The sequence below is a fragment of the Mesoplodon densirostris genome, chromosome 18 (assembly GCF_025265405.1).
Source record: "Mesoplodon densirostris isolate mMesDen1 chromosome 18, mMesDen1 primary haplotype, whole genome shotgun sequence".
Taxonomy (NCBI): domain Eukaryota; kingdom Metazoa; phylum Chordata; class Mammalia; order Artiodactyla; family Ziphiidae; genus Mesoplodon; species Mesoplodon densirostris.
In genome coordinates, this window is record NC_082678.1 from 37,387,076 (window position 1) to 37,399,142 (window position 12,067).

Consider the following 12,067-nt stretch of genomic DNA (forward strand, 5'->3'; position numbering starts at 1 on the left):
TGTAAGCACTGATGAAAAGGTTGGGCTACTCTGTAGAAAGGGGGAAATCATCAAAAGGTTTTATTTGGAGAACCACATCAGGGGGCTCAAATATGAAGGATGGATTAGAAAGAAAAAAAAGACTGAAGGAAGGAAACTCAGCATCTATGAGAGGTGAGGGCTCCAATCAAGCAACTGGCAAAGGAGGAAAAGAGAAGCAATTGACCAGACCAATATCCAGGAGGCAGGACTGAGGCTCTTCATTGATTAACCAAGTCTGCAGAGTGGCAGAGAGAGAAATCGATAGTTCCCAGGACAATGGCCGTGGTGACCAGAGGTTGTTGGCACTAAGTACATTCTCCACTGTCAATCACTTTCTTTCTTCTGGTGCCACGTTAACTTGCAAATCATTCAATCAAAATATAAACATGTTCCTGAAAGCTTCACTGCACACCCCCTCTTTTCTATATGTATTACAATGCTGAAATTAGAGCACTTACAAATATTTTTGGAACCTACAACTGGGAAGGGTAACAGCAAATTGAAAACAGTCCAGGGCTTCCCTGGTGGCACAGTGATTGAGAGTCCGCCTGCCGATGCAGGGGACACGGGTTCATGCCCCGGTCCGGGAGGATCCCACATGCCGCGGAGTGGCTGGGCCCGTGAGCCATGGCCGCAGAGCCTGCGCGTCCAGAGCCTGTGCTCTGCAACGGGAGAGGCCACAGCAGTGAGAGGCCCGCGTATCGCCAAAAAAAAAAAAAAAAAAAAAAGCAGTCCAGGAGAAGAGTCTGTTTGGAGACTAAATGAATCCTAGCCTCAAGTTTAAATGTGATACAAGGCAATTTTTCTCCCAGGAAGCCAATTTTAAAACTAACAGTCAGTTTGAGGTAGTTTTCTGCCTCGCACTAACTTTCTAAATAAAAGATGCCTCATATGAGATAAGGGCACCTATCTCTTGGGCCACATTTGGCTTGATTGCCAACCAGTATGTGCCACTGTCAAACAAGGAACAAGAGGGAGATGTACTCTTGTTGCCCCCCATCGCTCTGTGCCCTCGGTGTCAAAACAGGTAAGGTCATTCATGACAAAAAGCTACAGAGGCAGTGAAGGTCTAACAAAAGGCAGCACGGTGAGGAGGAAGACACAGGCAAGGATCAGTGGTGAGAAAGCTGGCCTGCTCCCATCACGCCCCTCAGGGGCTTCTGCTACCATCCAGGGTCTACTGCACAAGCACCACCAAGGCAGATGACTAGCAGCAGGGGATACAAAAAGAACCTATTTTTTGAAAGATGATTGCTACGATTACTGAGTTAAAAACAATCCTCATTACAAGTCTAATATTAAGACAGATTTCAAGTTTGGTTCTTCTATTCTTCACAGAATGTGTAACAAACTGAATTGTAAATGCTAAAATGGCAAGAAGAGGTCTAAAAGGAGCTTTCGTTTCTGCTGATGGGCATCAAGGAACATTTACTACACTAGCTAATGAAAAAAAATACATATATATAAATTAACACAAACTGAATTCTCTATCAGATCTTGTTCAATAGTTTTCAGTCCTCACATCCTAGTCAGGCAACTGCAGAATTCACTAACACTGGAACTGTTTATTAGGCCTGTAAGAGAAGGCTAATTAAGAAATTCAATCAATTAATAAATATCACTGAATTCAATGTATTTGAAAAGTTAACTCATACTAAGAAAGAAGTCAATATTTTATTTTATAAGATCCTTTTCCATTATTATCAGCTCTAATCCCTATTTACTTTAACCCCTGAAGTCACAAACTGGCCATGAAACCTATCAGCCCTCAGAAGTACTTTCTTGTTCTCCAGTGTGTTTTTTTAAAAGCAGGAGATTTCATATAAAATCCATGTACCTTGCTTTTCTTAAACAAGGGAGCACCTGTTGACCTTGGGCCACATCCCTGCAAGGACCCCAGCGTCACTGCCCTCCAGGCATGCCCTGAGGGGTCCTCATCACTCCTTCCACTGACTGCCCTTCACCCTCACTGGACTCATCTTCACGTAGGTTGTTTTGCCCAATAAATTGGACTAATTTTGAACCCAGTCAAGGAACTAGTAATAATTGTCCATATTTCTACATCTCAGTGACTTAAAATTCCTTAAGTATTGTGTACCTGATGACTTTCGGTTATCTATCTACACACACACATACACCTGGGTCCAAGATCATTCCTATAAAAGTATATTTAATGACTATCTCACAGCTGCTTTTCTTAAGGTCAATTTCCTTTAGGATCTGGGATAACCTTGCTACAGGATGCCTGTGTAAGACTCCACTCACTACAAGGCAAATGAACTGAAATGACAATCCCCAACTTCTACCTTATGATCACCTTAAGCTGACAAGCCAATTCTCTACCATAGTACTTAAAGCATATAATTCTTTCTTGAACTGGGGGCTTCTGGAAGCCCAGTGTTAAGCAGCTCTGTTGAAAGGTTTTCTTCACATTAAGGTGAAATCAGTTTCCCTTTAACTGCTAGTTCCTGGGCTGGATTCTGGCCAAAAACTAATTTCAGCATCACAAAATTATTCATAGAATTGAGGCCTGGCTTTCCTAAATCTGTGGACACGTTTAATTATGAGTATGGAAGAAGAAATTATTTTAACAAACCTAAAAAAGAAAGTTGACCCAAAGGTCAATGGCCTCATACTTTGTAACTAAAATTCAAAGCACAGCCCAGCTATCAGTTCTGAAGCAGATAATACAAGTTGTTTCCACGTCCAATGACCATCTCTACTAGAATAGTGTATTTGGCATTAAATGTTGCTTATAAAGTGAAAAACTACAGAATGGCTGTATTATGTGCTACACACTTGCTTACCACTATTTGTATAACAGGAGAGAGACTCAGCTGATAAAATTATACTGTCACAAAATAGTATTATACCATATAAATGCAAATGAAATATTAAATAATTTAAGACACAACTATCAACTTCAGTACATAAAGAAAAAACACCAAGCTTCAGTCAAAGTTTAAGAACATTAAAAATTATAACAGAGGGCCTCCCTGGTGGCGCAGTGGTTAAGAGTCCGCCTGCCGATGCAGGGGATACGGGTTCGTGCCCCGGTCTGGGAGGATCCCATATGCCGCGGAGCGGCTGGGCCCGTGAGCCATGGCCGCTGGGCCTGCGCATCCGGAGCCTGTGCTCCGCAACGGGAGAGGCCACAACAGTGAGAGGCCCACATACCGCAAAAAGAAAAAAAAAAAAAAAAAAAAAAAAAAAAAAAAAAATTATAACAGAAAGGTTATAACAGGTTTAATACAATTAATATTACCACAGAATACACAGATGACTGGAAAAGGCATAGTCCAGTGGTTTTAAAGGCCTGTGCCATCAGGAATGGCATGAACTTACCCGATTTTCATCGTAAATAATTTGGACAATACTGCGGTGTTTCTGCTCCACGGGAGGAGGGGACACAGGCTTCTCAGGCTCTGGAGGTTTAGCAGCTTCTTCTTCGAGCTGTTGCTAAGAGACCCAGAAAGGAAGAGTCAGGCATCTGCTGCACATCAGCCCCACTAGTAATTAATCACCAGAGATAACACATGCTTCTGAGCAATGCTTTGCTGATTCTATAGGGTAATCACTTAATCTACTAGGGCCTAATGGACCCAAAGGCTCTAACGAAACCAATCAGATTTATTTTGACTAATAACTAAACAACGTAAGTCATCATTTGAAAAATCCTTTTATATTTTAATTCTGATAAATTTAAAGCAAAATAGTAAGAGAATCTAAACATATGAAGGTACCCCATCTACCTCTATCACAGTGACCTTTTGTGGCACTGTAATAATGCTTTTCTGTGTTATAGATACACAGTATGTGTTAATGTCTGGCAGGGAGAGTATGGTAGAATGTTTAAGGGTTAATCCTTAAGTCAGCACAGCACCATCCTCTACCCTACTCCCCTGCCAAACTTTATACTCTATATCAAAGAGGCCCTGGGAAAACCAAAAGAATATGGACTGCTGGTGTGTGCAATCACAAAGCAGGAGCCTATCTGAATTACTCTGCCCAGGATTCAGCCTAGGGTCACCCTTTGCAAGTGGCTTGATCCTAGGACCCCTTCTGGTCCTTACCTCAAACTTGAGCAAGTATACAAACCCCTCACATGTAAAGTAGGGATATTAATCCTACCTACCACATAGCTTTCTGAGAGGATTAAATGACGCAATATATGTCAAGCACAACTATAAACAGTCAGTAACTATTACCTACAATTATTACTGAAGTAAGGGCTGACTGAGCTAGGTTCACCGCTTTTTGTCTTCCATCACCTAACTAGTGCCTGATACCTAGTAAATGCTCAACAAATAGCCACATAGATATAAGTTCACTGAATGAGATGATAAAAAAGACATTAGGTAAAGATGGTTAAGTCTACCAAAGGCCTAGCAGAAAAAAAAATCACCTATACTACCAAGTAAGACTGATAGTCAAGGTTCCTAGTCATTTAAGTCAGACCGCACCCAAATGAAAGGATAAAAATCCTCCAAGAGAGAAGCTTTGAGGACCACTTCCACTTTGGAACAGAAAGTACTCTTGCAACCTGCTATCTGTGTGAGCAAAAGATATCTGGAATTCTGAGATCATTTTTATGGGAATGAGTTCTTCAACCATGCCCTTTTATTCCTTTGCTCAGAGGGCCTTCTTTTAGAATCCCCGTTAAGTAGGGGCAGAGAAAGAAATAAACAAGTTTCAGGAAATCACATTTTGTTCTTAGTAGCTAAGTATTCCTGGGACAAAACCACAGTAACAGAAAGTCTAAAAACAAAACAAAACAAACGGGCTTCCCTGGTGGCGCAGTGGTTGAGAGTCCGCCTGCCGATGCAGGGGACACGGGTTCGTGCCCCGGTCCAGGAAGATCCCACATGCCGCGGAGTGGCTGGGCCCGTGAGCCATGGCCGCTGAGCCTGCGCGTCCGGAGCCTGTGCTCCGCAACGGGAGAGGCCACAACACTGAGAGGCCCGTGTACCGCAAAAAAAAAAAAAAAAAAAAAACACAAAACAAACAAACTTTCCTCACCTATTCTTTTACATTAACTTTATGATAATTTTGGCAAACTTTAAAAATAAATTTAGTTAGAATATTTATTTATTTATTTATTTTTGTTTGTTTGTTTGTTTTGTTTTTTTTGGCAGTACGTGGGCCCCTCACTGTTGTGGCCTCTCCCGTTGCGGAGCACAGGCTCTGGACGCGCAGGCTCAGGGGCCATGGCTCACAGGCCCAGCCGCTCCAGGGCATGTGGGATCTTCCCAGACCGGGGCACGAACCCGTGTCCCCTGCACTGGCAGGTGGACTCTCAACCACTGCACCACCAGGGAAGCCCTAGAATATTTACTGAAATTGTATAAGATGTGAATTAACATGAGCTCACATTATTAATACTGCGTTTCTGTTCTGCTGTATTTACTCAAGTTGTCTTTTATATTCTTCAATAAAATTTATAGCTCCTGTATAAGTCATACACTATGTCTCATTATTTTTAATTATTTTAATGGGTTACATGTTATTGAGCATTCACTATGTGACACATTATATTAATACATTCATTATCTCAACTCATACAACAATCTCATGATTCAGTTGGTGTTATTAATATTATTACTATTTTATACATGAAGAAACTAAAGAAAAGTAAAAATATGACCAACCCAGAAGAATAAGACCCACTAAGACTTAAAAGAATTGTCAATAAACCTAATATGATTTAATAAATAAAAGAGGGCTCAACATATTAAAAAAAAGGCAAGGGGGGATATTTTTTAAATGACCAAGCAGATTTTTTAAATGAGCCAAATAAAAATTCCAGCACTAAAAACATAATTATTGAGGGACTTCCTTGGTGGTCCAGTGGGTAAGACTCCAACGTTCCCAATGCAGCGGGCGTGGGTTCGATTCCTGCTCAGGGAACTAGATCCACATGCATGCTGCAACTAAAAGATCCCACATGCCACACGAAGACCCAGTGCAGCCAAATAAATAAATAAATGTTTAAAATAAAAACATAATAATTGAAATTGAAAATACACTTGACAGCAGATATGACAGAAATGAAGATACTGCACACAATGAAGCCTGAAGAAGGAAAAAAATGGGAAAGAAAAGCAATTAAGAGACATAGAAGACAGAGTGATAAAATATTACATCTAACAGGACTTTCAAAAGATGATAAAGAAACTGTAGGAAAAGGTTTTGTAAAAAAGATAATGGCTAAGGAATTTTCCAGAACTCATGAAAAACTCTAACACATTCAGGAAGTCAAGTGAGTCTCAACCTGGAAAGATTAAAAAAACCTACTCCTAAAGAAATCATAGTAAAAACAACAGCACTCAAAGAAAAAGTTACTGAAAGTAGCCAGAGAGAAAATTCAGACTCTCCACAAAAGAACACAAATTAGACTAAGGGCTGATCTCTTCGCAATGAAAGGAAAAAGACAGCATGCAGGGAAAACTGAGGAAATAACCACATTCCAAACAAAGATACCTTTCGATAACAGGCATAAGTAAAAGACAACAGTTAAGTTATAAAAACCAAACACTGAACTCTCCAGCTAACAGATCCTCACTAAAGGAAATTCTAAAGGACGTACTTCAAGAGGAAGCACATTCTCACAAATGGAAGAAGATCTGTGTTGCAAGAAGGAATGATGGGCAAATAAGATGACATATGTGGGTGAACCGAAATGAAGACTGACCATATAAAATAATAATGTCTTTGGCAGTTTTAAAAAAATAAGAAAGAACTAAAATATATGACAACAATAGCATAAAAGTTGGGAGGAAAGAAAGAAATCAAGAAATTCTATGCCCTCCTATACTCAAGAAGATGGTTAAGATACTACTTAGTTTTAGGTTTCGAGTTAAACAGACTGTTAAAATTTCTGGGGAACCACTATAAACAAAGAAATAATGTATAAAATCCAAACTGGTGGAGCAGGAGAAGATGGAATAAGACAATCAATCCAAAATAAGGATTGGAAAAAACAAACAAGAACATCAATATCAACATAAAAAAGACAGGACAGGGACTTCCCTGGCGGTCCAGTGGTTAAGACTCTGTGCTTCCACTGCCAGGGGCATGGGTTCATTACCTGGTCAGGGAACTAAGAGCCCACATGCCACACGGTGAGGCCAAAAAAAAAAGACAAATAGAAAGCATAAAATTGTTTTAAAATAATTGAGATATTACCAATCATCGTCAATTTTTTTTCTTTTTTTAATAAATTTATTTATTTATTTATTTATTTTTGGCTGCACGTGGGCTTTCTCTAGTTGCGGTGAGCGAGGGCTACTCTTCGTTGCAGTGTGTGGGCTTCTCATTGTGGTGGCTTCTCTCGTTGTGGAGCATGGGCTCTAGGCGCCTGGGCTTCAGTAGGTGCAGAGTGTAGGCTCAGTAGTTGTGGCTCGCGGGCTCTAGAGCGCAGGCTCAGTAGATGTGGCACATGGGCTTAGTTGCTCCGTGGCATGTGGGATCTTCCCGGACCAGGGCTCGAACCTATGTCCCCTGTATTGGTAGGCGGATTCTTAACCCCTGCACCACCAGGGAACATCATCGTCAATTTAAAAGAACTAAATTACCCTGTGGAAAGACAGTTTGTCAGACTCAATAAAAAACAAAACCCAGGTATATATACTTATATAAGAGATATACCTAAAATACAAGCACAGAAAGTAAAGGGAAAGAAAAAGATACACTAACCTATATCAACCAAAAGAATGCTGATCTAACTACATCAATATCAGGCGAAGCAGACTTTATGGTAAACAAAGCATTGGCAAGGATGTGGAGAAAAGGGATCTCTTGTGCACTGTTGCTGGGAATGTAAATTGGTGCAGCCACTACAGAAACAGTTCCTCAAAAAATTAAAACAGAACTCCCATATGACCCAGCAATTCCACTTCTGGGTATTTATCCAAAGAAAAAAAAACATAAACAAGAAGATATAAGCACCCCCATGTTCACTGCAGCAGTTTTTATTTTGGGGGGGGTTCATCATTAAAAGGGGTCAAAATGGGAAATGAAAGGGAGGATAACAGAGTTTGGGGTTGCTGGGGCTTCGGAGGTGCAGACTAGTTCCACAGTTTGATTTCCTCCTGGACATTAAGGTAGGAATTTGAGGATTTTACAAGAGCTGAAGCAGCGCCACTTGAGAATGGAAAGCGGTAACTGGGAGGTTGCTGTCCACATTGTCAGAACCCAGTTTAGTTCACGAGCCTTCACATATAGGGTCAATTATAGTTCTCAGACTTTTTTGAAAGTTCAATACTTCTTGAAGACCTTCCAAAAAGCAGGCTTCCCAGGGGAATGTGAATTCACTAGCAGATTTGGCAGCTCACTCCAAACAAGCCTAGTTTTAGACAAATAAAGTTTGCCTAAAAGACAGTTTAGCTCCAGCTCTTCCTTGCAAACACATCACCATTTCTGAGTCTCTTCTACAGAGAAATCTTGCATCTGTCACTGTATAAATTTCTTCAAGAGCTGGGCTGAAAGGCAGAAATCTTGGAATCCTAGCATGCATCTGAATTTAGGCTTGGACATAGTTTCCTGGGGCATATTTTGTGTTTAGTTTCCCTTTCATGACAGAAGAGATGAAGAGAAGCATCCATAAAATCAGGGGTCCATGTTTCCATATTAATATGAACCTGCTGGTCTTGGAGAGTCTCCCAGAGAGGCGGGGGGGTGGTTTGCAGGGGCAGGGGGTGGACCCGGCCACTGCTCACCCTTGGGACACAAGACACTGGCAGCAGCCACTCTTGGGAGCTCCCCCACTGCGTAGATGCTGGTACTAGCGGGCCCCACTGCAGCACTATTCACAATAGCCAAGACATGGGAACAACCTCAGTGTCCACCAATAGGTGAATGGGTAAAGAAGATGTGGTATATATACACAATGGACTATTATTTACCCATAAAAAAAGAATGGAATCTCATCTTTTGCAACAACATGGATGGACCCTGAGGGCATTATTTTAAGTAAAGTCAGATGGAGAAAGACAAATACAGGTGGATCTCACTTACGTGTGGAATCTTGAAAGAAAGACAGGAAGGGAAGGAAAGAAGTAAAGGAAGTTAGGAAAGAAAGAAAGGAAGGAAGGAAGGAAAGGAAGGAGAGAAAGAAAGAAAAGAAAAGAAAGGAAGGAAAGAGGGGAAAGAAGGAAGGAGGGGAGGGGAAGAAACAGGAGCTGGTAGATGCAAAGAACAGACTGGTGGTGGCAGGGGCAGGGGGGAGATGGACCAAATGGGTGAATAGAATCAAAAGGTACAAACTTCCAATTATAAAATAAATAAGTCATGGAGATGTAAAGTACAGCTTGGTAACTATGGTTAACAACACTGTACTGTATATTTGAAAGTTGCTAAGAGAGTAGATCTTAAAAGTTCTCATCACAAGAAAAAAACTTCTGTAACTATATGTAGTGATTGATGGTTAACTAGTCTTATTGTGGAGATCTTTTTGCAATACATTCAAATATAAAATCATTATGTTATACACCTGAAACTAATATAACGTTGCATGTCAATTTTTTTACCTCAATTTTTTAAAAATTGAGAACTACTAGGAAAAAAATCATAGTGGTAATTGATAAGTTACAGACAAAAACGAGAGAAGATATGGATGATTTTTTAAAGTAGAGAATACATACTCTTTTCAAGTATGCCCAGAGTATTTTTATGAAATCGATCATCATCTAGGCCAAAATTCAAGAACCAATTATTTCAAAAGACTGGGTATTAGAGACCATACTCTCTGGCCACAATAAAGTTAGAAATCAAATAACCAAAAATAGTCAAGAAAACATTATATATAAGAAATTTAAAAGAACATTTTTATTAATACAGGAGTTGAAAAAGAAACCAGGAGGGATAATAAAATGCATTATAAATTAAAACTTGCTGAATGAAGTTAAAGTAGTGCACAGGGAGAAGGGGGAAGAGAAAGCTAAAAAGTTAATGTTGACAAATTATAAAAGAGTAGAATAAAACCAAAGAGGAAATAAGAAGCAGAAACTGATGATACAGAAGATACAACTATATTCCCCCAAATGAGGGAAAAAACTATCTCCAGAAGAAATAGAAGTGAATGTTTTTAAATTGAATCACTAATTTTAAAATACTTTTTACACAAAAAATACCCACTAGATCCAGCTGATTTTACCAAATAATTACAATCTTAAACTACTTCAGAGTTTAGAAAGGTTATGACATTAGCATGATCTGTTACCAAACCAGACAAGAACAGTATAAGAAAAGAAAATGACAGGCTTATCTATCTCACAAATAAGATACAAAAATCCCAAAATAAATACTGGTAAGTCAATTCCAGCAATTTATTAAAAATAGATAATACATCATGACTAAGTTAGGTTAAACGTAGAAATCCACCGGTGATTTAACACTAGAAAATAACTGATGTCATTCATCCTATTAATATATTTTAAAGAAGAATAATAAGATCAACAAACTTATGCAGAAAAAGCATCTGGTGAACTTCAATGTCCCTCATGATTAAATTGTCAGCACACTGGGCCAGATGGGAATTTCCCAATCTGAGGAAGGATGTCTATAATACTGACATCATAACCAGTGGTAGTAAAAAGTAAAAGGCATTTCTGAAAAAGCAGAAAAGAACAAGAATAACCACTTTCAATGTTGCACTGCAGGGTTTTTTTGATGTGGACCATTTTTAAAGTCTTTATTGAATTTTGTTACAATATTGCTTCTGTTTTATGTTTTAGTTTTTTGGCTGCAGAGGCATGTGGGATCTTAGCTCCCGGACCAGGGATCAAACCCGCACCCCCTGCACTAGAAGGCGAAGTCTTAACCACCGGACTGCCAAGGAAGTCCCAATGTTGCACTGCAGTTTTAAGCAGAGCAATAAGGCAACTGAAAAGTAAGGAAAAGGTTTAAGAACTGGAAAGAAAGAAACAACTGTCTTTTTTTTTTTTTTTTACTGTTGATATGACCATTACCTACATAGAAAACCCAAAAAAATCTACAAATAAGTAATTAACATTACAAGGATAATTTAGGGAGGTTGCTGGCATATATTTAAAAAAAAAAGACTGCAGATAAACAACAAGGAGCTACTGTATAGCACAGGGAACTATATTCAATATCTTGTAATAACCTATAATGGAAAAGAATCTGAAAAAGACCATATATATATGAATCCCTTTGCTGTACACCTGAAACTAATGCAACATTGTAAATCAACTATACTTGAATTTTTTTTAAAAAAAAAGTTATTCTAGCATGTGAAAAAGAACTGCAACAGTTATAAGAAATATAATTTTTGAAAATATATTATTAACAATAGCATCAAAAATATAGTCCCTAGAGCTGAATCTAACACAAGGCATATAAAAGAAAGTAATAAAACATGAAAGCCCTCCTAAATAGACAGATATACCATAGCCACGGACTGAAAGACTCATTAACATAAAGATACCATCATCCCCGAATTGATTTCTGTATTATATATGATTCCAATGAAAATTACAGAAAGGTATTTTGGAAAACTGAAAAATATGATTCTAAAAGTTATATGAGATGGTAAAAAACTTTAAAAAAGCTAAATCATGCCCATAGAATTGGGGTTTGCCTCACTGGAAAAAAAAAGAATAAAGCTCTAGTAATCAGAAGGATATCTATTATATTTCTGCATCAATACCACAAAGAACACAAAGACCATAAAGCCCAGAAATCAGTCCATATACAGATGCAAACCTAAATTATAATAGAGCTAAAAGCATAGAACAGTTGGAAAAGGATGAACTTTTAAATTATTGATACAGGGAAAAAAATGAATATTGACCCCTACCTTGAGGCAGACACAAAAATTCAATTTCTGGTAGATTAAGAATAATGTGATGAAGGCTTCCCTGGTGGTGCAGTGGTTAAGAACCGCCTGCCAATGCAGGGGACACGGGTTTGAGCCCTGGTCCAGGAAGATCCCACAAGCGTGGAACAAGCCCATGCACCACAACTACTGAGCCTGCGCTCTAGAGCCTGCGAGCCACAACTACTGAGCCCACGCACCACAACTACT

The 12,067-nt window shown here is 39.1% G+C and overlaps 1 protein-coding gene across 15 annotated transcripts in view; it reads right to left on the reverse strand.

Moving 5' to 3' along the window:
- NCOR1 (nuclear receptor corepressor 1) overlaps positions 1 to 12,067 on the reverse strand; it is a 149,383-nt gene that overhangs the window by 90,925 nt on the left and 46,391 nt on the right. For all 15 annotated transcript variants that reach the window (XM_060082958.1, XM_060082960.1, XM_060082973.1 and 12 more), the window contains exon 6: positions 3,367 to 3,480. In XM_060082958.1, coding sequence (XP_059938941.1) covers positions 3,367 to 3,480 — 114 coding nt within the window. The remainder of the gene's footprint in view (positions 1 to 3,366; positions 3,481 to 12,067) is intronic.